The sequence below is a fragment of the Bubalus bubalis genome, chromosome 11 (genome assembly GCF_019923935.1).
Source record: "Bubalus bubalis isolate 160015118507 breed Murrah chromosome 11, NDDB_SH_1, whole genome shotgun sequence".
NCBI lineage: Eukaryota > Metazoa > Chordata > Mammalia > Artiodactyla > Bovidae > Bubalus > Bubalus bubalis.
Window position 1 is genome coordinate 1,357,019 of NC_059167.1, and position 26,997 is coordinate 1,384,015.

At 54.3% G+C, this 26,997-nt stretch overlaps 1 protein-coding gene across 2 annotated transcripts in view; it reads left to right on the forward strand.

Annotated features, from left to right (window-relative positions):
• Positions 1-26,683, forward strand: part of NRDE2 (NRDE-2, necessary for RNA interference, domain containing) — a 47,816-nt gene extending 21,133 nt beyond the window's left edge. For both annotated transcript variants that reach the window (XM_006042254.4, XM_006042255.4), the window contains 11 exons: positions 237-386; positions 7,164-7,614; positions 9,056-9,461; positions 10,837-10,970; positions 12,623-12,743; positions 14,894-15,069; positions 18,008-18,394; positions 19,590-20,491; positions 21,528-21,666; positions 25,258-25,329; positions 25,730-26,683. In XM_006042254.4, the coding sequence (XP_006042316.4) occupies positions 237-386; positions 7,164-7,614; positions 9,056-9,461; positions 10,837-10,970; positions 12,623-12,743; positions 14,894-15,069; positions 18,008-18,394; positions 19,590-20,491; positions 21,528-21,666; positions 25,258-25,329; positions 25,730-25,855 (3,064 nt within the window). In that variant the 3' untranslated portion in view covers positions 25,856-26,683. The remainder of the gene's footprint in view (positions 1-236; positions 387-7,163; positions 7,615-9,055; positions 9,462-10,836; positions 10,971-12,622; positions 12,744-14,893; positions 15,070-18,007; positions 18,395-19,589; positions 20,492-21,527; positions 21,667-25,257; positions 25,330-25,729) is intronic.
• Positions 26,684-26,997: the final 314 nt, after the last annotated feature.

The window sequence follows — 26,997 nt, forward strand, 5'->3', positions numbered from 1 at the left end:
TCTCTTCTTGGTAAAGTGTCACTTAAGACAGTCTTCGCTTTGTATTTTAACACGTTCTCCAGAGCAGGAGCCTGGCCCCGTCTTTATGGCGGGTGCACATTGTCTGCACGGAGCTGTGCGCGAGGCCGTATGGGTCTGACGTGTCTCACTTTCGTATTTCTGAGCCGTGACGTATGTAACTGGGGTATTTCTAAGCGCCTCTCCCGTTTTCTTCTTCACCCTCCTCTGTCCCACAGTCAAGGAAATAATGCCGCCGCGGATACCGGACGTCACTGTGTTTGGCTTGAGGACATCCAGGCTCTGTCAGGAGAAACCTTCCGAATGGATAAGAAACCAGATCCTGCCAACTGGGAGTACAAGTCTCTTTACCGAGGAGACATTGCCAGGTGTGTGTCGCGATGTGTTTCTCTGGTCGTCACTGGCTCTGAGTTTTAGGCACGCACGGGAGACGGTGAGCGATCTCACGCTGCACACTCACGGTTTAAAGCTGGAGATCAGGACGAGGCTGGGCTGGTCCTGCTCAGCCACGGCGCTTGGCGTGGCGTGTGGCACAGTAGGTGTTCATTGGATGTCTGTAGACGGAATGCGTCTAAAAACTCCTTGACCTGACTGTGACTGTCCATGAACCATTTGGCTTAATCTATATGCCTTTCTTAAAAGTTACAGAAGCCTTTTATTTATCCAAACTGCCCCCCCCCCCACGCATGCCATTTAAAAAAATGACATTAAATGATAATGACTTTTTCAAAATGTTTCCAGCATGTGTCACCAGATAGTCATAAAAACAGGTGATGGTATTTGCTTCAGTGATGAGTTTAAGCTTTTTTCTCTATCGTATATCAACGCATATATGTGGAATGAAGAAAAAAATGGTATAGATGATCTTATTTGCAAAGCAGAAACAGAGACACAGACATGGAGAGCAAACATACGGACACCACGGGGAGGGGGTGGGGGGAGGAACCGGGAGATCGGACTGACGCGTATGCCCGTCGATCCTGAGTCTGAGCAGACAGCTGTGGCGAGCCCGCTGTCCAGCACAGACAGCCCTGCGCAGCGCGCTCTGCTGCCCTAAAGCGACGGGCTCCGCCAAGGGCCGGGCACGCGTGCAGGCAGGGCCGGCTCGCTCTGTGTGACAGAAACCGGCACAGCAGGGTGCAGCGGCTGTACTCCAGTGGAAAGGAGCTCTTTCAAAAAAGAGGAGCTTTTCTCCTTTAATCTGGCAATCAAAAATAGTTGAATCCCCAATAAGCTCTTCACACATTTAGTACTTCGTATGACGTAGTGAACAGTAATACACAGTCTCTTGCTCCCAGACAGCTAGTTGGTAATGAAAACGGAAGGTAGAGAATCGTGGAATATACAGCCAAGAGGAGGCCTTGAAGTTGGTGATCATTCTTCATGGGCTGATTACCTTTCAAACTAAATTTTCGCTCCCGCCCCTTTGCCGCCCCTCCACCTTTTAATCAGGGTGTCACTCAGCGTGACAGTGTTGCTCCCCACATACGCAGCTCCAGCTGTGATTCCCTTCATGAGCTGATGTCAGTTATTTTTGCTGCGTGTTTGCATCTGCATACCGTCTCCTGAAACCTCATGGCGAGGGGTTAATGACACTCTTAGTGCATCTGTGTATTTTGGAGTGATAGTAACGCTCCCTGAAGTCCTCTGGTCTTCCGTGCCTCAGTGTGGGGAGACCCGGCAAACGCTGGCAGGAACGGAGCAGGCAGCACCAGCTTGCGCTTCTCTCCCCTTGGAGTCGGCCTGCCGACTCGCAGCTGCTCCAGGAGGAGGGCGCACTGATCTTACCCAGCGAGGGAGAGGACTCTCAGGGATGAAGGACCGTCGGAAGGTCACACACCAGGAAGTGAGAGAGTTGGGATTTACACCCGTACTTCTCTGGTGCTCTTCCTCCATCCCCAAAGAAGACATGGGTTCTGTGGTAGGACATTTTCTAGTTTGGGAAACAGAAGATGCTGGTTCTCCTTCTGACTTTGCCATTGACTAGTACCATAATCCCAAGCAAGTCACTTAACCCAGGGGGCCCCAGCCCCCAGGTCGGTGACTGGCATCCTGTTGGGAACCCCACCACACAGCCAGAGGTGGGGCGCAAGTGAGCAAGCGTCATCTGCTGCTCCTCAGTGCTGACCCATCCCTCCTGTCGATGGGAAAAAAGTCTTCCAGGAGACAGGTCCTTGGTGCCAAAAACGGGACTGCTGGCTTAACCTTTCTGAGCCCCTGTGTCTTCATTTGTAAACTGGAAATTGTAACTCCTACGTGCCTCACACAAATATCAGAAATATTTGATATGGAATTAGAAATTGGTGTGCAAAGATAAAGGCTTACTATCACAGTACTAGATTAAAAAAAGGAAGCAATATTAACAGAGAGTGGCTCTTGAACCTCTGCTAGTGAATGGCCCAGAGCTGAGGAAGAGAGTGACTAGAGACAACTTTATTCATCTAAACTTGCAAAGAGACTATGCCAAAGGGTGCAGGGCATTGGTGAGATTTCCTAGTAATTTGCTAAAGCTCAAGTCAGGTAAAGTCTTGCTCAGATTAATAGCTATACAACTGTTAGTATCAGGATCTGGGAAGGTGGTGGTCCCGTGGCACACTGAGCTGGTCAGGACGGTGGGAATACGGTGTCAGGTCCTGAATTTTCACACTTGTTAGGAGAGATCCTGACAAACTACGAGCATTGGCAAGACATCGAGCAGACACTTGGCTACACTGTCACGCGAGGCCTGGGTGAGGGCTGTGGGTACCAGCCTGTGTCAGGGGCACGCCACTGTCCTGTGGGCTTGCTGCACTTGGGAAGGTCGTTGGCAGCGTCCTGTGTAACTTGGCAAGCGGCACCAGGGCTGGCGAGTGGAAGTTTGGCTCGGCATGAAAGCGGATCTGAGAGTGAGCACCCCAGCGATGGCGTGTGGTGTGCTCGGCATGAAAGCAGACCTGAGAGTGTGAGCACCCCAGCAATGGCGTGTGGTGTGCTGGAGCGCTGTGGTAAACAGGGCTCAGATTCTAAAGTTAGTGTGGAACAGGTCCAGGCTACCTTCGGAAAGTTCCCTAGGACTAATACATTGTCTGTCAGGGAAGTTCAGCTTTTTTTTTTTTTTTTTTTTTGGCCATTTTTGGAAGAGTTTATTGTTTCTTTGGCTATCCACCAGCTGAAATAGTTGGCTCTTGTTTAGGAGCCAAGTTGTACGAAATGATAATGATATTTTAAACTCATCTAGTCCTTACTGTATGGCTTAGCCTTTACACATATAAACTTTTTTGATCATCCTGGCACTTCTGCAACATAAGTTACTGTTACAGTTCCTGTTTTGCAGACGAGGAAACTGAGGCACAGTTTGTTTGTTTTTTAAAACTTGATTACGGTCACCCAGCTTAGTAAATGAAGAAGCTGGAATTTGGACCAAGGCAGTCATGACTCTGAGAAGGCCTGTGTGAACTGAATTCTCCAAAGGAAAGGCAGGTTTATGTTGCCCAGCCCAGCTCACTCCGGGACCCAGCCCCGCTGAGTGGGTTCAGGGCAGATTGGGTGCTTGATTTAAACATATTCTCTTCCCAAGCTTGCCCTCTTGTGTTCTTGTTTCTTTTCTCTCTCTTTTTTCCTCTGGTGACTAAATGCCTGATGTGTGTGCTTAGTTGCTGGTCGTGTCTGACTCTCTTGCAGCCCTAAGGACTGTGACTTACAGGCTTCTCTGACCATGGAATTTTCCAGGCAAGAATACTGCAGTGGGTTGCCATGCCCTCCTCTAGGGAACCTTCCCGACCTAGGGATCGAACCCACGTCTCTTGCCTCTCCTGCGTTGGCAGGTGGATTCTTTACCACTAGCGCCATCTAGGAAGCCCCTAAGTGCCTATGTCTGATTTTATAATAGATATATTTGATATCATTCACTGAACCTCCAAACAAAATGCGTGTCCCTACCTCTGGAATTATTCAAGTGAAGACTAGCTGATTATTTGATAAGGATTTTATAGGAAAAGTGCTTTTATTTGGGGGAACTATTGCATTAAATTACATCCGAGGTCCGGTCCAGTACTTAAGATTTTGTGATAAGTGATAAATTGGGTAGAACCTAAATGTCCAACAATAGGGAAATGGTTAAATAAATTATGGGACACTTCCAGTGAGCCAGTTTGAAGTCAATAAAAATAGTTGTTTCTAAAACTAATGGCATGAAGAAATGCTTAAAAGTAGGGAGAAACGCATGAAGCTCTATATCAGCTATTTAAAATCAGGATATGTAAATGAATGTACATAATACATATGCACATTATCTGAGTGTTGATACTTAATAGTTGCATTCTCTTTTCTCCTGTATCATCTTCATCTGCTGCTGCTGCTGCTAAGTCACGTCAGGCGTGTCTGACTCTGTGCAACCCCATGGACTGCAGCCCACCAGGCTCCCCTGTCCCTGGGATTCTCCAGGCAAGAACACTGGAGTGGGGTGCCATTGCCTTCTCCCATCATCTTCATCTAGTTTGCTATAAAAGGAAGCTATAAAATCACCTTTACAAAATACAGTTTTAAAGTCAGAAAAGTCAGCAAACATTTTTTGAGATTGCTTGAATATCTAAAACACTGTTGACTTTTAGTGAAAATAGTTGTTCAGTTCAGTCGCTCAGTCGTGTCCGACTCTTTGCCACGCCATGAATTGCAGCAGGCCAGGCCTCCCTGTCCATCTCCAACTCCTGGAGTTAACCCAAACTCATGTCCATCGAGTCGGTGATGCCATCCAGCCATCTCATCCTCTGCCGTCCCCTTCTCCTCCTGCCCTCAATCCCTCCCAGCATCAGGGTCTTTTCCAATGAGTCAACTCTTCACATAAGGTGGCCAAAGTATTGGAGTTTCAGCTTCAAAATCAGTCTTTCCAATGAACACCCAGGACTGATCTCCTTTAGGATGGACTGATTGGATCTTCTTGCATTCTGAGGGACTCTCAAGAGTCTTCTCCAACACCACAGTTCAAAAGCATCAATTCTTCAGCACTCAGCTTTCTTCACAGTCCAACTCTCACATCCATACATGACCACAGGAAAAACCATAGCCTTGACCGGATGGAACTTTATTGGCAAAGTCATGTCTCTGCTTTTGAATATGCTACTAGGTTGGTCATAACTTTCCTTCCAAGGAGTAAGCGCCTTTTAATTTCATGGCTGCAATCACCATCTGCAGTGATTTTGGAGTCCAGAAAAATAAAGTCTGACACTGTTTCCACTGTTTCCCCATCTATTTCCCATGAAGTGATGGGACTGGATGCCATGATCTTTGTTTTTTGAATGTTGAGCTTTAAGCTAACTTTTTCACTGTCCTCTTTCACTGTCATTAAGAGGCTCTTTAGTTCATCTTCACTTTCTGCCATAAGGGTGGTGTCGTCTGCATATCTGAGGTTATTGATGTTTCTCCCGGCAATCTTGATTACAGCTTGTGCTTCTTCCAGTCCAGCGTTTCTCATGATGTACTCTGCATATAAGTTAAATAAGCAGGGTGACAATATACAGCCTTGACGTACTCCTTTTCCTGTTTGGAACCAGTCTGTTGTTCCATGTCATAGTAATTAGGGAGAACAAAACTCGTTTTTAACTTAACGTTTGTTTCTTAGGGCAGCGGTCCCCAATCTTTTTGGCACCGGGGTCCAGTTTCTGCAGACAGAGGTGTGGTGAAGGGAGTGGTTTTGGGCTGACGCGTGCATGTTGGGGTCCACACACCCCCGAGGGTCTCATGTCCTGCCGCTGCTGGTCTGACCGCAGGCGGAGCTCAGCAGGGATGCGAGCGGTGGGCAGCGGCTGGAAACGGCGCACGGCACTCGTCCGCCCGCCGCTCAGCCTCCCGCAGCCTCCTCAGGCTCCTTTCCACTCTGTCCACACCCCTCCTCCCAGAGAAGATCGCTGTCCTGAGTTTTTCCGCCAGCGAGCATTTTGTCTGTCAGGGTTTCTTGTAAACGGACTCGGGTGGCGTGTGCTCGTCTGAGTCCGACTCCTTTCTCCCGGCGTCGCGTTTCCAAGTTTCGTCCGCCGGGGGCCTGTCAGCGGCTCGTGCCTCTGTCTCGTGGGGGTGTCCATCCGCGGCCACACCGCCGTCTGCTTATCCGTTCTTCTGTGGGTGGGCACCTGGGCCTTCTCCAGTGTTTGCTGTTACGAGTAAAGCTGCGAGAACGCTTGTGCACAGCCCTTTGTGTAGGGTTGTGGTTTCCCTTTTCTTGGGTAAATCCCTGGGAATAGAATTGCTGGTCACGGGGCGAGGTCTGTGTTCAGGTTTTCTTTGTTTTTAAACTGCCAGACCTGGTCCCACCAGCGGCCCGTGAGCCCCGGCTCCCCTCCAGGTCGCTGGCCGGGGCGCGGTGTCGCCAGGCCTTTCCCTCATCTTGGCTGTCCTGGTGGGCCTGCGCTCGGGGCACCGTGGTTCTCACTGGCCTTTCCTTGGTGACTCACGATGCTGACCATCACGTGTTTACCGGCCGCGCGTGTCTTTTGTGCCATTTCTCCTCACATCTTTTGCTGATGTTTGAATTGGGTTGTTTGTGTAGCACACACATGGAAAAAGGCACAGTTTTCCTTAGCTTTCGTACAGATACTCAGTAGTCATGTGTTTGCAGCTCTGGGGACGCCTACATGATCCATAAAAGCATTTTAGAACCCAGCCTCTTTTCCTGTAGAGTAGAAAATAGCCAAATGTAATTTTATTTGACACACTTTGTCTCGGGATTAAAAAAAGAAGCTTAGACCTCTCTATTACCTTCTGAAGTGGACAGCACGGAGGAGAAGGGACTGGTCTAGGAGACGGAGGGCCTGGTGTCACCTGAGGCCTCAGCGTCCTTACTGAAGAACACCGTCGAGGGGGAGGCGATGGTTTCCCCTTGCCTGTCGCACGCGGGGCGGCCTGAGGCGGCGTGATGGCGGTGCCCTGCAGAGCTTGGGGGCGGGTAGGTACTGAGGTCTGGAAGACAGCGTGATCTGAAATTCGTGAGACGCAGACCAAACAGCAGGATAGAGGAAAAGTCCTCGCACTTCTCTGAGTAGAAACAGTTTGGAGGGAAGGTGAGTTTGAATACATGAACTTAACTGGCGGAACCAGAGTGCCTGCTGGGCCTTTGGTCCGTGGAGCCAGTGCGTGCGTTCTCTCGGTAACCTGTTTTCTTTTTCAAACATTAGATACAAGAGGAAAGGAGACTCCTGCCTCGGCCTCAACCCGAAGAAGCAATGTATATCTTGGGAGGGGACTTCCACAGAAAAGAAGCGTTCCCACAAGCATATTGAGCGCTACTTTACAAAGAAGAGCGTGGGGTTGATGAACGTGGACGGCCTCGCGGTCAGCAGTCAGCCCGAAGCTCGGTCGTTGGAGCCGCTCTCCTTCATCCCGGTGAAGGGCGTGGACGACGCGGCTCCCCCTGCTACCAGCTGGCTGAACCCTCTGGGGATTTACGATCAAGCCACTACGCAGTGGTTACAGGGACAGGGTCCTTCAGAGCAGGAGTCCAGGCCACCAGACTCACAGCCCGACAGAGAGAGTGCGCTCCTCAAGGCCAGGGTGGAGGAGTTTAACAGGAAGGTTCGCGAGAACCCTCGGGACACGGAGCTGTGGATGGCCTTTGTTGCTTTCCAGGTAAGCGTCGCGGTCCCAGGTCTCCCACCTGGGAATGGCGGCCCTAGCGTTGGGCACTGGTTTATCCTGCAGTGACTCTTGAGCTCCTGTGAGGAACCCTGGTGCCAGGCCTCTAAAGATTAGAATAGAGCCCTTGCCCTGAGTTTGCTCAAAGCCCAGTGATGAAGACTGATGTGTGAGGGCTTACTGCAGTCTGGGGTAGGACATGCTATGACACAGAAGCGGGGGATGGAATGAGGGGGTGACTGCCACTCAGGAGTAAGAAATGGCCTCCAAGAGATGGTGAGCCATGAACAGAACCGGGGTGGGTGCACGCCATGCAGCGGGGAGGCGCTCCTGAAGTGCCAAGAGAACGTGCGGGGTGCCCGGGGCAGTCTGCAGGGACGGGGTTGGAGTTACCGGCTCCCTTTCTGAAATATGCGCATCTGTCTTTGTCCCACTTATTTTTGGAACCACTTATGTAATTACCACATTTGTCCCACATTTGGCTGTGTTATTGGTAAAATCAGCTTTTCAGAAAAGGTTTTCAAGACACTGCATGCTAGTTATTGATACAGAAATCTAAGTTTAAAATGACAGGGACTCTCCAAGTGTCCAGTAGCTAAGTCTCCATGCTCCACATGCAGAGGGCTCGGGTTCAATCCCTGGCCAGGGAACTAGATCCCGCAAGCTGCAGCTGAGACCTGGTGCAGCCAGGTAAATAAATAAATAAGTAAATCAGTCCAGTTCAGTCGCTCGGTCATGTCTGACTCTTTGTGACCCCATGGACTGCAGCACGCCAGGCCTTCTTGTCCATCACCAACTCCCAGAATTTACCCAGAGTCATGTCCATCGAGTTGGTGATGTCATCCAGCTATCTCATCCTCTGGTATCCCCTTTTCCTCCTGCCTTCAATCTTTCCCAGCATCAGGGTCTTTTCCAAGGAGTCAGTTCTTTGCATCAGGTGGCCAAAGTATTGGAGTTTCAGCTTCATCATCAGTCCTTCCAGTGAATATTCAGGACTGGTTTCCTTTAGGAGGGACTGGTTGGATCTCCTTGCGTCCAAGGGACTCTCAGGAGATAGTGGATAGGGCTTCCCAGGTGGTGCCAGTGGTAAAGAACCTGCCTGCCAGTGCAGGAGACCTAAGAGATGGGGTTCGATCCCCAGGTCAGGAAGATCCCCTGAAGGAGGAAATGGCAACTCACTTCAGAATTTTTGCCTGGAGAGTCCCATGGACAGGGGCATCTGGTGGGCTACAGTCCATGGGGTCTCAGGGAGCTGGACATGTCTTACCGACTAAACTCCCAACCCCAAACACAAGACCAGAGCTACCGACCCGAAGAGCACTTCACCGTGGAATGAGCAGCCCTGTGGGCCTTGTAAGTCACTCCACGAGCAGCGCCGACACCCCCGGTCCCCCGGTTCCACTTGCCCATATGAGTGGGTGTTTTTGTTGTTGAGGACGAGCTCATGAGAAGTCCGGGCCTCTACGCCGTGGAGGAAGGAGAGCCGGAGATGCGGAAGCGGTCCCTGCGGCTGGTCCTGGAGAAGAAGCTGGCCATCCTGGAGCGGGCCATCGAGAGCAACCCAAGCAGCGTGGACCTGAAGCTCGCCAAGCTGAAGCTCTGTGCCGAGTTCTGGGAGCCCGCCACTCTGCTCAAAGAGTGGCAGAAACTGATCTTCTTACATCCCAACAACACAGCCCTCTGGCAGAAATACCTGTTGTTTTGCCAGAGCCAGTTCAGCACCTTCTCCGTATCAAAAATTCAGAGTCTGTACGGGAAGTGCTTGAGCACCCTGTCCGCCGTGAGGGACGGCAGCATCGTCTCCCACCCCGAGCTGCCCGGCACCGAGGAGGCCATGTTTGGTAAGGAGACAGCGACCCAGTCCAATGACGCGGGAGGGGCCGTTCTTTCTTTTGGCTTCATTGAAAATAGTTTATCTTTGATTTATTTTAGGAAAGTCTAAGTCGATAAAACTGATGCTTAAAAAAGGGTATTTTGACTCCTTTTGACAATGGGTACCCCCCTCCCCCCCCACCTTCTGGGCAGCGGGAGGCATTATTAAGCCAGTACAGTTCAGAAAATATCGCCAGACTAGAAGTTCCAACTTTTCCAGTTGTTATTCAGGTAAACGCAGTCTCTTAACTGCTTTGGCTGTTGGTGGCCCTGTCTGTGGAGATGCCTGCGTCTCACCCATTGTGGGGGCGTGGGCGGTCACGCGTGCAGGGCACCCTGGCTGGCTGGAATTCACTTGCAGATACAGGTTCCTGGCGTCATTATACTGGTAACGTTTTCAGTAGGTCCCGAAGGACACTAGACTATATTACACATTTTGTCCAATAATGAGGTCCAGAGATGGCCTGTTATACTGGAGTGTATCACTCCTGACCTGAATGCTGGGTTTGCCCTTCATGGGCTCCTGTGTGACCTTGGGTAGGTTCCTTAACCTGTTTGACCTGTTGTTTCTCCCCCAGCAGCAGCAGCCCAATGCCTGCTTCCCAGGAGGGCTGTGCCTGCCAGCTGGGATGGTATATGGGGAGCCTCGCGCAGGGTTTTACTCAAATCCCTTTGATTTGATCAAAGGGATCAAATTTCTTTGATCAAATCCCTGCTATTGAATATTGCTACTAATTTCTAAAGAGAGAAGAAACACGTCGCTCCAGAAATAACAGGCAGCTGTGTCACTGCCCTGAAGGGCCTCAGACTTGGTGTTATGGGTTGGTTGGTTGCTCAAACAGCTTAATGGTATCTCAGAGAGAGAACTGTACCACAGTTTAAATGAAAATTTCAAACATGGAACCCAGATTTGTTTACAGCAGGACTGAGTCTGTGATGGAAATTGCTGGTGAATAATGCCATCTAGTGATCAACTGAGTACAGGGCTTGGCTCTGATTAAAAAAAAAAAAATCTACTGTGCCATCCTTTCCCCAGAGTTTTTCTTGTAATAGTGAGCTCTGAGTACTTGATAACCAATATTCAGACCATCCCCTGGTCTTGTTTTATTGTTACTGTTTGTACTCTGTGGCCGTTTGCTTTAAAAGTGAGAATGCACGTACCATGGTTGCAGCGCTGTTACATGGGTCCTTTAAGCTCAGGACTCGCTCGTCTGCCTTGAAGCCGTAACAGCCGCTGGTTTTGGGGGGAAGACGGCCTGGGTGCTGAGCTGCTCGTCTGTGGGGGCTGCTGTCTCCTGCCCAGGCGCTCACCAGGGCTCGTCCGCTTTGCTCTCCCGCCTGCAGCCCTCTTCCTCCAGCAGTGCCACTTCCTGCGGCAGGCTGGCCACTCCGAGAAGGCCGTGTCTCTGTTCCAGGCCATGGTGGACTTCACGTTCTTCAAGCCGGACAGTGTGAAGGGCCTGCCCACCAAAGGCCAGGTGCGTGTCCCGCCTGAGTTCCCTGCTCCCGTCTCAGCCTCTCACTCTTCTGGGGAAGGGTGTGGGTAATAGGAGTTGATGGTAGTCTTTTCAAAATATTTACATCCTCCTTATATCAGTTGAGGGTTGTCTCTCAGAAATATCCTCGCAATCCAAGGAAAATTCCGTCACAAAAGTAGTAAAGCATTGAGAGCGGAAAGACGATCCCTCCACCTCCCAGCTATAGACTCACTGATGTCCTTTATTTCCCCCTTACTTTCACCCCTGTTTAAATGCTAGTTACCACCCACCTCCAGGGAAGCAGTTACCATGCCTTTTTTTTTTTTTAATTTTTCATAATTTCATTTATTTATTTGACTAGGCCTCTGTATCTGTGCAGGCTGTTCTGTAGGTGTGGTGCTTGGGCTTCTCATTGCGGTGGTTTCTCTTTGTGGAGCAGGGGCTCTAGAGTGTTTCAGCTTCAGTACTTAGAACCCCCGGGCTCTGGGGCGCAGACTCTGGAGCCGTGACCCCTGGGCTCCAGACCGCAGACTCAGGAGTCATGAACCCCCCCGCCCCCTGGGCTCTGGAGCGCAGACTCAGGAGTCGTGATCCCTCGGGCTCTAAGGCGCAGACTCAGGAGTCGTGACCCCGGGCTCTAAGGTGCAGACTCAGGAGCCGTGATCCCGCGGGCTCTAAGGTGCAGACTCAGGAGTCGTGATTCCCTCGGGCTCTAAGGCGCAGACTCAGGAGCCGTGATCCCGCGGGCTCTGCGGCGCAGACTCAGTAGCTGTCGTGCACGGGCTTAGTTGTCCCTCCGTGGGATCTTCTTGGACCTGGGATCCAACTTGAGTCCCCTGCATTGGCAGGCGAATTCTTTACCAATGAGCCACCAGGGAAGTCCATAATGTAGCTTTTAAACCACAGGCCCTCTTTCCTGCTTCTGCATTCTAACCTGCATCTCATGTCTCTCCCCTGGTTAACCTTTCCTCCACCTAAAACCTTGGCTGAAGTTGCAGTGAAATCACACGTTGGTGCTTGTAAACACTGATCCTGATTTGGACGGGGGCGGGGAGCGCGAAGGATATAACAAAACCTTTTTCCTTTTTCCACTTAAGAAAAGTCAGTTTTCTACCTGACGAAGAGGGTCTGGTAGGAGATGGACAGGGTAGCTCAATTCATGGTGAACTTTCCGAGGTCTTTCGTGACAGGCTAAGGTCTCCATCTTGTAGAGCTTTCATGAACTGCCTGTAAAAACTATTTTTAATCATCATTATTTTTAACCTTTCTTTTCTGGACAAAATTGGGGTCAGGAACGTTGGTTAGTATTGACAGAACTGATTGTTAGTATAGTAAGCCAGGTAGCACAGTTATTTTAAGACACGTTTTGCTGTTTTAAGAACCTGCTGTGCTACGGAAGTGACTCAGTCTCTCTGCAGAGCCTGGGGTGTGGCCAGAGCTGGCCTCATCCCCACCCCTTGACTGACAGGCTCTGTGATGGGAGGCCCCTGGGCTAAAGCCTGGCCCAGGACCAGTCCACGCGCTTGAGGCTTCGCGTACTCTGGAGCGCATGACCAAACCTCAATACATCTTCCCAGCACACAGCAGGGGCTCGGTGCTTGTTGGCACAGAGCTGAACGTGGCGGCAACCTCCGTGTTTTACACCTCGACAGGTGGAGTTCTTTGAGCCCTTCTGGGACAGCGGCGAGCCCCGGGCCGGGGAGAAGGGCGCCCGAGGCTGGCGAGCCTGGATGCACCAGCAGGAGTGGGGCGGCTGGGTGGCCGTCGGCGCAGGTGAGGCGCCTCTCGGGGGAGGGCCCGCTGCCTCTTCCTCGGGGGTTTTCCGTTTTCCTGGCTTGTTGGTGTGTGCTGGCCGTTCCTCAGGAGCTCAGGAACGTTGTGCAGATCCCGCGAATGGCCTGGGAGCGCAGGCTGTTCTTCCTCTGAGACACCCTGAAGCAGCCCCCACCGCCCCTGCCAAGAGGTCGGGGAAGAGTACACAGGGGGCTTCTGTGCGCCCTTCGCCCCGCCGCCCCGGCGGTGGAGGTCGCTGCTGGTCGTCCGCAGAGTCCGCTCAGATTTCGCCCGTGCTGCAGGCGCTCATTTCCGCCTGTGTCTGCCCAGCACTCTGCATTTATCCCTGTGCGGCTTCAGGCCGCCCGCCGCGGTCTCCCTGCAGAGCGCTGCCTCCCTCGAGGCCCCTGTGCGCCCGCTTCTGGCTCCACACCCCCCTACCCGCCCCCGGCCCACCCCCAGCCCACCGCGAGTCCCTTCTCCATTTCCGTTCCACTGCGGTCTTCTCTCACCTGTTTATGTAAGTGGAATTGTATGTAACTCTTTGCAGCATTTCTAATTGTAAAACACACACACACAATTACCATTCTAGCCATTTTTAAGTGTGCAGTTGGTGACATAGGTTGCATTCGGATGCTGTCACCCATCGTCAGCTGCATCCCCCTCAGCTCCGTCTCCCCCAGCGCCCCGGCCCCGTCCAGCTCACTGCCCATCCCTCCTCGGCGCGTGGAGCACGTGTGCGTCAGTGCCGCTTGGCTCACGCAGCGTGGTGTCCTCGAGGCTTACGCGGCGCGGAGCACGCGCCAGTATTTCTTCCCAGAGGCTGAATGATTTCCCACCGGGTGCGTATCTCACACACACACGGCGCATCGCTTCCCCTTTCTGCGGTTGTGAATATACCGCTAGGACCGTGGATGTGCAGATACCTGTTTGAGTCCTTGAGCCCCAGCTTTTGGTTCTTTGGGAAGTGCACCCAGGGGTGAACTGCCAGCTCACGCAGTGGTTCTGTCTGATTCTTTGCGGAGCTCTCACATGGCATCTCCACAGCAGCTGCACCATCTCGCATGCTCAGCACCGGCGCAGCAGGGTCCTGAGCTCCTCGCATCCTCACTGGCAGGCGCTTTGTGTGTAGCGTTTGAAGACCGGCTTTCCTCGTTTGCCAGAACCCCCGAGGTCTGCCACACCGCGCGTGCCGGCAGGTGTGTCGTGTTTTTTGCTCAGTGGTGCCCGCAGCATAGCTGTGCCGTAGTTTCTCTAGGCACCTAGTGTAGGATTCTTGCCTCATTGCCAGTTTTGGGCTTTTATGAATAAACTGCTGTGGGCATTAGTGTAAAGGTTTTTGTGGGAACATCGGTTTTCATTTTTCTGGGATCAGCACCCAAGAATACAATTTCTAGGTGTCATGGCCAGTGCGTTTAGTTTCCTAAGAAACCGCCAGACTGTTTTCTGGGCAGCCACACCGTTGTACGTGCTGTGTTTATTTTTAAGTTTGTTGACTTCAGTGGAAGACTCAGACTTTTTTCCTTTTTTATTCTGCATGTTCAGAGTTAGGAAACAAAGTGAAATAAAATATAGGCTATCTTGAATTGCCCCTTTCTTTAAAAAAAAGTGAACATGGATGATAATCATAGGGCCGCTGATGGCCTAAGACAATCGGAAGCAGGGCTATCACTAAATGTCCTCCAGCATTCTGGAACTGTGTGTGCGACACAGGGGCTGCTAGCAACACAAGGCTGTTTCAATTAAAATTAGTTGAAATAAAATTTGAAATTGAGTTATTCTACCAGCTACAATTCACATGCCCAGCAGGTCACATGTGGCTAGCATATCACACAGAGTTAGGACATTCTCATCGTCACAGAAAGCCCTCCTGGACCGCTCTCTTCTACAACGCGTGTCATCCCCATGTCTGGTGGCCGTGACAGCATGAGGAGTCACCTGATTTCATCAGGTCGCCTTCCTTTCCTGGGAACCTGACTGGTCACGGGCGAGTCCGTAAACGCCGCTGAGCGGCCGGGAAGGCCGGGCCTGGGTCACGCTCATCTCGGCCTTCAGGCGTCCGCCCCGCCCCTGGCCCGAGCAGGGGGGTTTGAGGGTTGAGGGTGCTGCTGTCTGCTGGTTCGGTCGCTGGAGCTTTCATTCTCGCCTAGATGACGACGACGAGGAGCCAGAGGACGAAGACCAGGAGATTGGAGACAAGACTCTGCCCCGGTGGCAGATCTGGCTGGCTGCCGAGCGGTCCCGAGACCACAGGCACTGGCGGCCGTGGCGCCCGGACAAGGCCAGGAAGCAGACGGAGGAAGACTGCGAGGACCCCGAGAGACAGGTGAGGCCCCTCCCCGGCCCCCAGCAGCGGGTTGTTGCTCTCTCCCGTTCCCGCTGGGTTTCCGTTCCCAGAAGGAACCCCCTGTGCTTGCTGAGCCCGCGCCTGGCTCAGGAGAGGCTGACCTGCTCCCACTCTCATCTTCAGAAACATCCTCTCCCGGGAAAGCTGCAGGGCTGCGTTGCCTGCTGGTGATGGAGGAGGCTCGGGGCTCTCGCCCTGACGGTCCCTGTGCCCGAGGAGGCGGTTGGGTCTGGTGGTCAGCCCTCCGGAGACTGTCTTCCAAGGCTGGAAACCATGGAGTCACTGTCCTAGCTTCTTCCTCTGTGTCCACTTTCCCCGCTTTTGATCCTTGAAGATGCGTGTGTGCGTGTGACTCAGGAGACGGGGGCAGGAGGTGCAGGCTGTGGGGACGGGGTGTCCAGGCCCGTCCTCCTGGGGAGGAAGTAGCATTTATTGAGCGCTGGTGCTCGCCAGGTGCTCAGGCTGCCTCCCTCACGGCCTGGTGCCTTGCTGTATGGTTGGCAGCTCGGCAGCTTTCTGTCGTTGTTGTTCAGTCGCTAAGTCTTGTCCAATTCTTTGTGACCCTGTGAACTGCAGCATGCCAGGCTCCTCTGTCCTCCACTATCTCCTGGAGTTTGCACAAATTCATGTCCATTGACCTGGTGATGCCATCCAGCCATCTCATTCTCTGTTTTCCCTTTCTTCTCCTGCCTTCAGTCTTTCCCACATCAGGGTCTTTTCCAGTGAGTTGGCTCTTCACATCAGGTGGCTAGAGTATTGCAGCTTCAACATCAGTCCTTCTAATGAATACTCAGGGTTGATTACCTCTAGGACTGACTAGTTTGATCTCCGTGCAGTCCAGGGGACTCTCAAGAGTCTTCTCCAAAACCACAATTCGAAAGCATCAATTCTTTGGGGCTCAGTCGTCTTTATAGTTCAGCTCTCACATCCATACATGAGTGCTGGAAAAACCATAGCTTTGGTTATATGGATTTGTCAGCAAAGTGAAGTCTCTGCTTTTTAATACACTGTCTAGGTTTGTCATAGCTTTTCTTCCAAGAAGCAAGCATCTTTTAATTTCATGGCTGCAGTCACCTCCACAGTGATTTTGGAACCCAATAAGTTTTACATTAAAATAAATGAAGAAATTCTATTTCAATACCTGGAATTGAGCCACTTTGACAAAATACCAACTACAGTCTACCCCAAACAATGAGGGGGTTAGGGTCATCAGCCCCCAGCAGGTGAAAATCTCAGTATAACTTTGTAGTCAGCCCTTTGCATCCAAGGTTCCATAGCCTCATATTCAACCAGTCGTGGGTCATGTAGTCCCGGGGGGACATGTTTAGTGAAAAAACCCATGTGCAAGTTAGAGTCTGGGTCCCCGGCGTGCCTGGCCTGTGACAGTCACAGGTACAGACCGAGAGGCCTTACAGCAGCGAGGCTCCCGCGCTCGGACACAGCACGAGCCTCGAGGGCAGAGGCTCCTCCTGTTCGCATCTGCGTCCCCAGCATCTGGACAGAGGTTGCCCCGTGACAAGGCCTCCGGCAGTCCTGGATGTTGAGCGAGCATCTGTTTGATCTGGGAGCTTGCACTCCAGCAGAGGGATCGGCATGACTGAAGGCCCTGGAGGGCCTGGGGTGTCCCAGGAGAGGCGAACGGGGTGGCCAGAGTGGAGTTAAGAAACCAGGATCGGGGAGAAGGAGAGAGGTGCTCTCTGGGCCGGAGGGAGCGGCCAGGGAATCGAGTCTGTTTGCGAGGTCCCCGGCCTGGCTGAGTCCAAGTTTTCAGAAGGCGGGTGGGGTTTGTCTTTGGTGTGTGAGGGTTTTACAGAGTTCATGGCTGACCTCCAGAAGTTAGTTCTCAAGGCTCAGCAATTTGACAGTTTCCCGGAAGCTCATTCCTGGAGCCAGGTAGTGCTGTGAGTGATTTCTTAGATTTCTCTGCTTTAGTGAAAACCTGGAGGAGAAAAGCTTTCTGATGAATTGGTGGTTCTGATGGGTCGAGTCCCAGGAGTCCAGTCTTACTGTGCTCGTGTTTTGATTTCCTCTTTGCTGACGGCCACAGAGGCCAGGCGGGCAGGCAGGGCGGCAGGCGGAGCGCAGTGCCCGTGGCCTCGCGGTTTAAAGCTGTACATGAAGCCAGCGGTGAACACGGTTAGCATGAGGTCCTTATGATTGCTCCCAGCACGGCTGGTTGCTCCCGCAGTGTCCTTTTTCCTTTGCTGCTGTTTATATATTTTGGAACATATTTTTCATTTCCTGAAGTAATTTGGTACAAAGAAACCACAAAATAGTAATGTTCTTCTATCTTGAAATAAAAAGTTTTTCCAACTGTAATTTATGAAAGTAACTACAAAAGCAACGATGTGTGTTCTCAGAAGTGAATGCGATTCTGGATTTCCTGTGAATCCATTAGGCGACTTTGAAAGTCCCTGCTGTGGTATCCCCTCCCGTGGAGGGTGCCCAGGAGGTGTGAGACGCTGCCCCCAGCGCCCACCCGCCCGCCCTCAGCTTGCCTCATTTTACAGAAATCCTAGCTCCTGTGCGTTTAAAATTGAGTAGTGTTGGCACATATCCATATAAAAAGAATTGCTGAGGGTGGTGAGGGGCTACCCTGGTGGCTCAGTGGTAGAGAATCCACCTGCCAAGCAGGAGACATGGGCTCGGTCCCTGGTCGGGGAGAGCCCACATACGTGGAGCAGCGAAGCCCATGTGCCCTGGGGCGCGGGCTCCGCAACAAGAGATGCGTCTGCAGGGAGAGCCTGGCACCGCGGCTCGAGAAGAGCCCCGTTCACGGCGACAGGAGAGGAGCCCACACAGCAGCAAGGACCACGCACAGCCAAACAAACACAGTTTACACAGAACCGTGGGAAGACTTGTGGAGGCTCTTGTTTGTTCGCTGCGTTCGGTCACTGGGTTTTTGTCTTCCCTGCAGGTGTTGTTTGACGATCTCGGGCAGTCTCTGATCCAACTGTCCAGCCCGGATCTCCAGTTTCAGATGATGGCGGCCTTCCTGCAGTTCCTGGGGGTGCCTTCTGGCTTCAGCCCCCCCACCCCCTGCCTCTATCTGGCCATGGACGAGAACAGCATCTTCGACAGCGAACTTTATGATGAAAAGCCTTTGACTTTCCTCGACCTCTGCTGCTCCGGTGTCGGCTGTGTGGGCCGCATGGAGCCTCTGGGCGGCCGGCACTGGCCCCGGGGTCCCAGTCGAGAGGGCGAGGAGTTTATCCGCAATGTCTTCCACCTGGCACTGCCTCTGTTTGCAGGCAGGGAACGGTCTCAGCTCTGCGTCTCCTGGCTACGGTACGAGATCACCAAGGTAACGCTGGGCCCCCCTCCCATGGGTGGGGACCTCGGCTCCTGTCTCGGGGTGTCGGTGGGGCGGCCGAGCTCGTTCTGCAGGGTGCTGGGCCACGGCACCTCCCCCTTCAGGGACCCTAGGGCACTGCGTGTGTGGCTGCCCCTTCTGAGGGGCCGCAGGGAGCGGGGGGCAGGAGGCTGAGCCCAGCTCGTCAGTGACCGGAGCTGCCGTTGTGGTGACTGTTAGCAGATGTCTGTGATTGTGTGAGCAGTTAGTGTTAAGGTCCATGCTTAAGCTGGGCTAGAGGATTTAAGGACTTATTAAAATAGATAAGCTACTTACCCTGCTTTTTAGTATCTATTACCTGCTAGAAATTTGTCTAGGATTGACTCTTCTGCCCTGTGGTGGCCACCAGCTAGAATTAAATTTTCATGTCCAGAGTTCTGATCCTTTAATTGCAAATGGCACACACCAGGCTGTGTTATTAAAACAGTGTCTGGTAAAATCTGATGGGGCTTCCCTGGTGGCTCAGTGGTAGAGAATCTACCTGCCAATGCAGGAGATGGGGTTTGATCCTTGGCTCAGGAAGAGTCCACTGGAGGAAGTAATGGCAACCCACTCCAGTGCTCTTGCTGGGAAATCCCATGGACAGAGGAGCCTGGTGGGCTACAGTCCGTGGGGTGGCAGAGAGTTGGACACAACTGAGTGACTAAACAACATTTGTTGATCGCCTGTCTTTGAAGAAAGACGTTTGGAGTGTCTAAGCCTTGTTTACAGGAGTGTAAGATGGCAGCCTGGATATGTTAGTTTCAGGGCTCCCGTGGCCTTGGTAGAACCCTGATCTGTTTCTCAGGGAGCCTACGAGTTTACCAGATACGTGAATGGAGGCAGGCAGTGTAGACACCTCGTGTGGCTTCCTGCAGCTGACAGTACAGAGAAAGAAGGAAAGTGATGTCGCTCAGTCGTGTCTGACTCTCTGTCATGGACTGCAGCCCGCCAGGCTCCTCCGTCCATGGGATTCTCCAGGCAAGAACACTGGAGTGGGGTGCCATTCCCTTCTCCAGGGGATCTTCCTGACCCAGGGATGGATCCCAGGTCTCCTGCATTGCAGGCAGATTCTTTACTGTCTGAGCCACCGGGGGACTCGACAGTACAAAGGGATGTCTATAAGTCCCGGAGCATTTCAAGTAATTCTTTTCCTTTTTACCTTTAGGTCATTTGGTGTCTGCACACTAAAAACAAGAAGAGATTAAAGTCACAAGGAAAGAACTGCAAAAAACTAGCCAAGAATCTCCTCAAGGAGCCGGACAACCGCAACAGCTTTTGCCTCTGGCAGCAGTATGCGCATCTGGAGTGGTTGCTGGGCAACACAGAGGATGCCCGGAAGGTCTTCGACGCGGCCCTGGGCGCCGCGGGGAGCCGGGGCCTGGGGGACCCGGAGCTCTGTGAGCTCGGCCTGCTCTACGCAGCGCTGGAGGCGGAGCTGTCGCCGCCCGTGGGCGGGGCCGCCCCAGCCCGCGCCGTGCACGTGCTGAGCGGGCTGACGGAGCGCCGCCCCTACGGGCCGTGCACGGGACAGGTGTCGGCCGTGCACGTTTTGAAGGCTCGGAGGGCGTACGAACACGCATTGCAGGACTGGCTGGGGGAGCGCCGCGGCCCCGACCCGGGCCCCCCCGACCGCTTCAGCCGCCTGGTCAGCCTGGCGAAGTGCTTCATGCTCTTCCAGTACCTGACCGTGGGGGTCGACGCCGCTGGGCGCGTCTACGAGCAGGTGTTTGCGGGGCTCAGGGGCTCTGTCTCCGCCGAGGCTGCCGGCCTGGAGGGCGCCCTGGAGGCCGTCACCCTGATGCACACCAGCCTGCTCAGGTTCCACGGCAGGGTTGCCGCCCACCCGCTGGCTCCCCTGCGACAGGCGCTCTCAGAGGCTTTACGGTTGTACCCGGGCAACCAGCTTCTCTGGAGGGCGTACGTGCAGATTCAGAGCAAGTCGCACAGTGCCAGCAGGACCAGAAGATTCTTCCATGCCATCACCAGGTCCGCTAAACTCCTGGAGCCCTGGCTGTTTGCGATTGAAGCGGAGAGGATGCGGAAGAGGCTGGTGGACGCCGTGCAGAGGTAATCACAGCGCGCCTCGGCCGCAGGTCCGCAGGCCTCTCACGCGGTCAGGCCTAGCCCACCAGCCTCTAGAAGACAGAAATGCACGCGGCCCAGGGCCTGGAACGCCTGCGGGGTGGAGGGGAGCGGTGCCCTCTCTTGTGTTACGGGAAGATGCATTGAGAAAGGAAACAGATCCGCAGGGATTCAGGAAAGTGTGTTAGAGGAGGGCAGAGAGCGGCCCCTTTGTCGGGGCTCCCGTGGTGTCTCCCCAGGCCTCGCTCCTGCACATCCTGGGCTCTGTTGATGGCGCCTGAGTGCTGACTCCCCGCTTTCGGGGGTCTGAGACCTTGTAGAGAAATTGTGGGGCGGGCACTTGGGCCTGGAGTCAAATCCCAGCGCTTCCACTCTGCAGCTGTGTGACCCTGGGCAGGGCAGTTCATGGCTCTGGTCGGTTACCTTTCTGTAAAATGGGCATAATTAAAGAGGGTTGCTGGGAAGAGTGAGTGCTGGGCACAAAGAGCCCAGAGTAATTACTAGCCTGTGTTACTATCGCGGGTGAGAACAGGGTGGTGCTTTAAATGTCTCTTTTTAGGTAACACTATTTTATGTCTGAAGGTTAAGCAGTAGGCTTGGGCTACTCACACTGTGAGCTGAGGCATCGTTGTTGCTTCTAGAACCTTCGTTGTTTTACTCTGACCTGAGAAAGCCGGGGTTCAGGATTGCCTGTGTTTCGCGCCTTCCATTCGAATTTTATTCCCTCTTTCAACTGAAAGGTCTCAGGGTAACTGCACTCTGCTGCAGAAGGGGCAGGTTCTCCTGAGAAGAGGAGTCTGTGTGCCCTCAGGGTGGACTCCGCGGGGTGAAGACACCGCAGAGCCCTGGACGCTGCGCTCCGCCGGCCCCGGAGGAGCCACGTCTCACCTGCAGCCCACGCTCCCGCGCCCGCAGACCCGGGGCAGCAATGCCTGCGCCACGCGCCCACCCCCGTCGCTGACCCTGCTGCGGCGTCAGCCTGAGCGCTTGTCCCGGACTCACCTGAGCCTCTGTCCTGCAGGGTGGACGGTAGAGAGGTGCACGCCACCCTTCCTGAGACCGGCCTGACGCACCGGATCAGAGCCCTGTTTGAGAGCGCCGTGCGGAGCGACCACGGCAGCCAGTGCCCCTTGCTGTGGAGGATGTACCTGAACTTCCTGGTAGGAAAGATGCAGGGTTTCTGTTCCTGTGCAGAGCGCTGTTTCCTCTTCCAGAAGAGCAGGGCAGGGGCCCTGAGGACCCGGGAGGGGCCTGGTAGACTGAGGAGGAGGGCCCTCAGGACCCGGGAGGAGGTCTGGTAGTCTGAGAAGGGGGATGCTCAGGACCCGGGATGTAGACTGACTGAGGGGGGCCCTCAGGACCCGGGAGGGGCCTGGTAGAGTGAGGAGGGGGCTCAGGACCCGGGAGGGGCCTGGTAGAGTGAGGAGGGGGCTCAGGACCCGGGAGGGGCCTGGTAGAGTGAGGAGGGGGCTCAGGACCCGGGAGGGGGCCTGGTAGACTGAGGAGGGCCACCTGGCAGCCCCAGAATATCTGTGTTTCTCTGAATTAACTTCGTTGAGGCAACAACTTGGAAATTGGTCTAAGAGCGTTCATTCAAAAGAGACCTAAATGTGTTGCTATTCTGCTTCTAAGAATTTCCAGGTCCTGATTCTGTTTGTTACTAAAAGGTTTTGTAAGACTCAGTCTGGACTGTGGTTTTAAGAGAGGCGCTTCCAGAGCGGCTGTGTTTCACTGGAGGCGCCACGGCCGTTCAGTTTCGTCAGCGGGCTCTGCGGGCCGACAGGCGGGTCCTGGGCTTCGGGGCCTGCGTTGCTTTGTCTTTGGTTAAAGGTCTGACGGCGGGCTGGGCTTCCTATATTATAAAATGTCTACTGCCGAGTTTCGTGGTTTTTAGAAACAGTCTTCCAGCCACTTGAGTGTCTAGACAGGGCTCACGTCTGTTCAGTCGCATCAAAGTGCCCTCCACTGACTACCTTTCAGAAGCCCTGAGTGGCCTTCCTGTTATGTACATATGTGTATCTCTGATTATTTCCATAGGGTAATTTCTCAGAAGTGGATCAAAGTATTTGAACATTCCCCGTTGACATTTGACAGAGAGGGATGTAAAGAGACACAGAGGAAGGTAGGGGCTAGGAGAAGTTCGGGGTTAGACGTCTGGGCCTCCCCCAGCCTCTGAGAGTCCGGAACTTATCTGGGAGTGCCTCCCTCGAGGTCTGAATGGCCTAGACAGCTCGTCTCAAGACAGCAGCTCGCGGGCACACTCCCAGCGCGGACGGGCACCAGGTGGCCCCAGGATGAGTTACCACCGAAGTTTCTGTGGTTTTAACGTTTATTCTTCACTCTCAAAAGCGTAGATTTCATGTGTTGCCTCATTGGTGTGGGATGGGAGCCTCCAGAAGTCCAGACGCCCGTGTGGTGTCCCTGCCCCGGGTGGCCGGGACACGGCCCACCCGCTGACCTGGGGTCACAGCACTGGGCGGCCGTCGGGGTTCGCTCGTCGCCAGGCCCCTTGGCTGAAGGAGCGTGTCGGACGCTCTCTCGGTTCCAGAGCCGACGCCCTGTGAGTCTAGCTGCTGAAAGACCTTTCCACTTATGAAGAGGGAGGCCAGCTTAACTTCTTCCAGGCTTTTCCAGGTGGAGACAGGGTGATGGGCAGGCTTGGAGTGTTTCTACTGAGGAGCTGCCATGATCTGGTTGGACTGTAGACAGAAAAGTGCTTGTTGACTTGGAAAAAAAAGATTGAGGCCGTTAGGGAATGTCTTATCTTTTTGGAAAGATGAGCATCAGACCAAGAATTAACTGTGCAGTGATTTCCCCCACCAGTTCCTGAGGCGTCTGGGTGGGCTCCTAACACTTTGGCAAAAGCAGTGAGAAAAATCAAATTAGAGCCAAAATGTGAGGCGTCGGCTGGGAGGGCCTGGCTGGCAGGTGCCGTGGGGCCCTGGAGAGGCTGTGGCTCTGCTCCCCGGAGGAACAGTCACCGTCTCGGTTTCACCTGGCGTTTACCATGTGACGCCTGATACAGCAAAGGCCTTTTCCAGGGGCCAGCAGATGGAGGATCCAGCAGAGGGCAGTTCTTGTGTGAGGCTTGGGCAGCTTCTGTCTGGATTTGCTGGATTCCAGGGTTATCTGAGCGTCTCACAAAGGCAGTGGTGGAGAAAGTCCACTAACACGATATTTCAAGAACAAACCAAGCCTTCAGTGTGGTCACTGTTCTGGCAGCAGACACCGCAGGGCCCTGGCATTGCGGGCGGGCAGCCCACAGTGGCTCTCAGGGCTCCCTTCCGAGTCCAGCCTCAGAACAGCCTGGGAGGGAGCCGGGAGTCCCGGGGTAAGGGGTGAGCCCTGTCTGGAGCTGACCAGGGATGCTGGTACAGCCCAAGGGGATGGGCTCCCCGACAGGGTGTCCACCTGGAGGATCTGCGTGGGAGGCGAGGCCAGCCTTGCTGGATGGAGGCCCTGAGCCATGGGGGGAGCTGCTGAAGCCATCAGCCATGCTTCCAGGGAGTCGGTCACAGCCCTGCCTGCTCCCTGCCCGCTGGGCGGCCACTCACACACACTCCTGTGGGAACAGGACGTCTCAGGGAGGCAGGTGGGCAGCCCTAGGAGCAGACTTCAGCTCCGTGAGCTCAGCTTGTGCCCACTCACGGCTGTGAGCGCCCACCCAGGGAGCTGCCTGGGAGGCTGTGACTCCCGGGGAAGGGGCTGGCCCCTTCCTGGGACTTGGGAGAGGCTGGCGGGGGAGGGGGTGGACGGAGACTGCCTGCCGCGCCAGCATCCGCAGCAGGTGTGGGAAGAGCGCCTCTGAGTTGAGACCAAGACTTCATAGCTTAGTGCTGTGTGAACACTTCCCAGGCGGCACCAGCGGTGAACCGGCCTGCCAGGCAGGAGGGACGAGACAGGGGCCCGTCCCTGGGCGGGGAGACCCCCTGGAGGAGAGCATGGAAGCCCGCTCCAGTGTTCTTGGCTGGAGAATCCCGTGGACAGTGGAGCCTGAAGGCTACAGTCCATGGGGTCACAGTCAGACACAACTGAAGCTACTTAGCACACACGCATTGTATAAAAACGTGCTTAGAGTAGAAATGTGGAGAAGGCAATGGCACCCCCCTCCAGTACTCGTGCCTGGAAAATCCCATGGACAGAGGAGCCTGGTGGGCTGCAGTCCATGGGGTCGCTAAGAGTCAGACACGACTGAGCGACTTCACTTTCACTTTTCTCTTTCATGCATTGGAGAAGGAAATGGCAACCCACTCAAGTGTTCTTGCGTGGAGAATCCCAGGGATGGGAGAGCCTGGTGGGCTGCCATCTATGGGGTCGCACAGAGTCGGACACGACTGAAGTGACTTAGCAGCAGAGTAGAAATGTGAATATTTGCACACTCTCAGACTGAAATTCCTGATCAAAAATTTGCTCTTGACAAGGTTATTGATTCAGTTAATCCTGGTTATCTCATTTCTGTAAGACAGTTTTCAGAAAATGGCTAGTGTTAAAGCAAGCCTTTTCTCTGTCACCACCCTCATTCTCCGCACGCTTGGGAACACCAGGTGTGATGGCCCGCGGAAAAGGAGGAGATGAAGACAGGTCATCAGTGTTCAAGGTCCAGTCCAGGCCCGCGGGACACAGCAGAGGCCCCGAGGGCGCCCCTAGGCACGTGGATGCCCCGCAGCCCGTGTACTGGGGCCCCGTGCGGGTCAGTGGCCTTAGATGAATGTTTCAGCCCCTCAGTTTTTTATTTTTCCCCCTTGCTTTAGGTTTCCTTAGGAAATAAAGAAAGAAGCAAAGGCGTGTTCTACAAAGCACTGCAGAATTGTCCTTGGGCAAAGGTGAGTTCTGCAGGCCCCGGTCTCTGGATTCTCAGGGACCTTCCTGCCAGGCCTCATCCGGTCTGTGCCTGGGCCCGGCCCCCCAGGGCTTCCTCTGGCCCCCTGCAGCCCGAGGGTCTTGTTTCCTGTCCTGGGGGCGCGACTGGGGGCAGCTGGTTCCCAGCAGTTGCCAAAGCCCAGCCCAGAGGCCAAGCGCGTCGGGACCCACGTCCAACTCGGCCTGCAGCGCCTGGGTCTGGGGACACTCAGCAGACAGGTGGGGACCACCGCAGCTTCCCGCCCCACCTTGGAGAGAGGCCCCGCTCCCGTGACCCCTGGGGCTCACTAAGGTGCCCCCGAGTTAGGGCGGGAAGGGGGCGGGGCCAGGGAGGCGCCCGCTGACCGGCGTCGCCCCGCTCAGGCGCTGTACATGGACGCCGTGGAGTACTTCCCCGACGAGATGCAGGAGGTCGTGGACCTGATGACGGAGAAGGAGCTGCGGGTGCGCCTGCCGCTGGAGGAGCTGGAGCTGCTGCTGGAGGACTAGACGCCGCTCTGGGGGCAGGGACCAGCCCCGGGACACGGGCACGCGCGTGCCCAGACCTGTGCCCTGAAGGGTCCTCCCTGACGCGCGTGTCTGGGCTGTCAGTCTCACCTCTTGCACAGTTTTGCACGTGCAAATGACACAAAGCTGTTCTGCACACGATACATGTGAGTGTGTGTGTATGCGTGCACAGTCAAGGATCATGCCAAAGCTGTCATGGCTCATGTGGGTCCTTCTGGTCCACTCTCCCCTGCCCATCCCGGGTGAAGGTTCTTCTGTGGGCGTCCTTGGGGATCCTGCCAAGTCTCCTGGCTCTTGCAGTCCAACGAAAGGTCTGGTTACTCACCAGGCCCTCCGCCCTGTGGCTGGTGAGCCCATTCTGCCCGTTTCTTCAGACTAGAGCAGCTGGGAGTCGTGTAAAGCTTGGAGTTCTCAGCTGCGTCACACGTGTCCTTCCTGTTCCCCGAGCTCCACTCGCGGACGTTTCGCCTGCGGACCCGGCAGCCAGCGTCGCCGGAAGCTCGTGCGCCTGGAGACCCTGGGCCCACCCGGCCCTGCTGAGTCAGATGGGCTCTAGGAGGACTGAGTCAGGGGACTGAACAAACAAGGACCCCGCTGCAGGGGAGCGCGGCCTGCTCCTCCCCAGCAAACTCGTCTCTGCCTCAGAGACGGCGAACGTTCGCTTCCGGCCGCGTCAGCTGCGCTCGTCCGATTTCCAGGAGCGGTGATCAACACCCGACGGAGCGGAAATGCTTTTTCTTCTCCGAGGTCCTGCTTTTTTAAACACAGCGAACTTCTCTGCATTGCGTTTCTTATTAAATCATGCTCTCTAGAACTGCTGAAAAGTGAATTTCCTTGGCCCCTCATCCAGAAAAGCGGGTGTTGTGGAACCTGGGCTAGAAATGGACAGACACCGGCAGGGGAGAAGGGGCGCATTCTGCAGCGGGTCTCGGGGCTCTGAGGCTGAACGGAGGAGAGCGCAGGGCAGAGGGAGCCAGGCGAGGGGCGGCGCAGGTGCTTCTTTAGTCTCATGGTGGGTGGGGGGGCGCGCTGACCTCCACAGGGCTGCCCTGGGGGTCTTCAGCCCTGCCCCTTTGAAATTCTGTTGGGAACCCCCTGTCTCAGCAGCACCAGCCCCTCCTTCC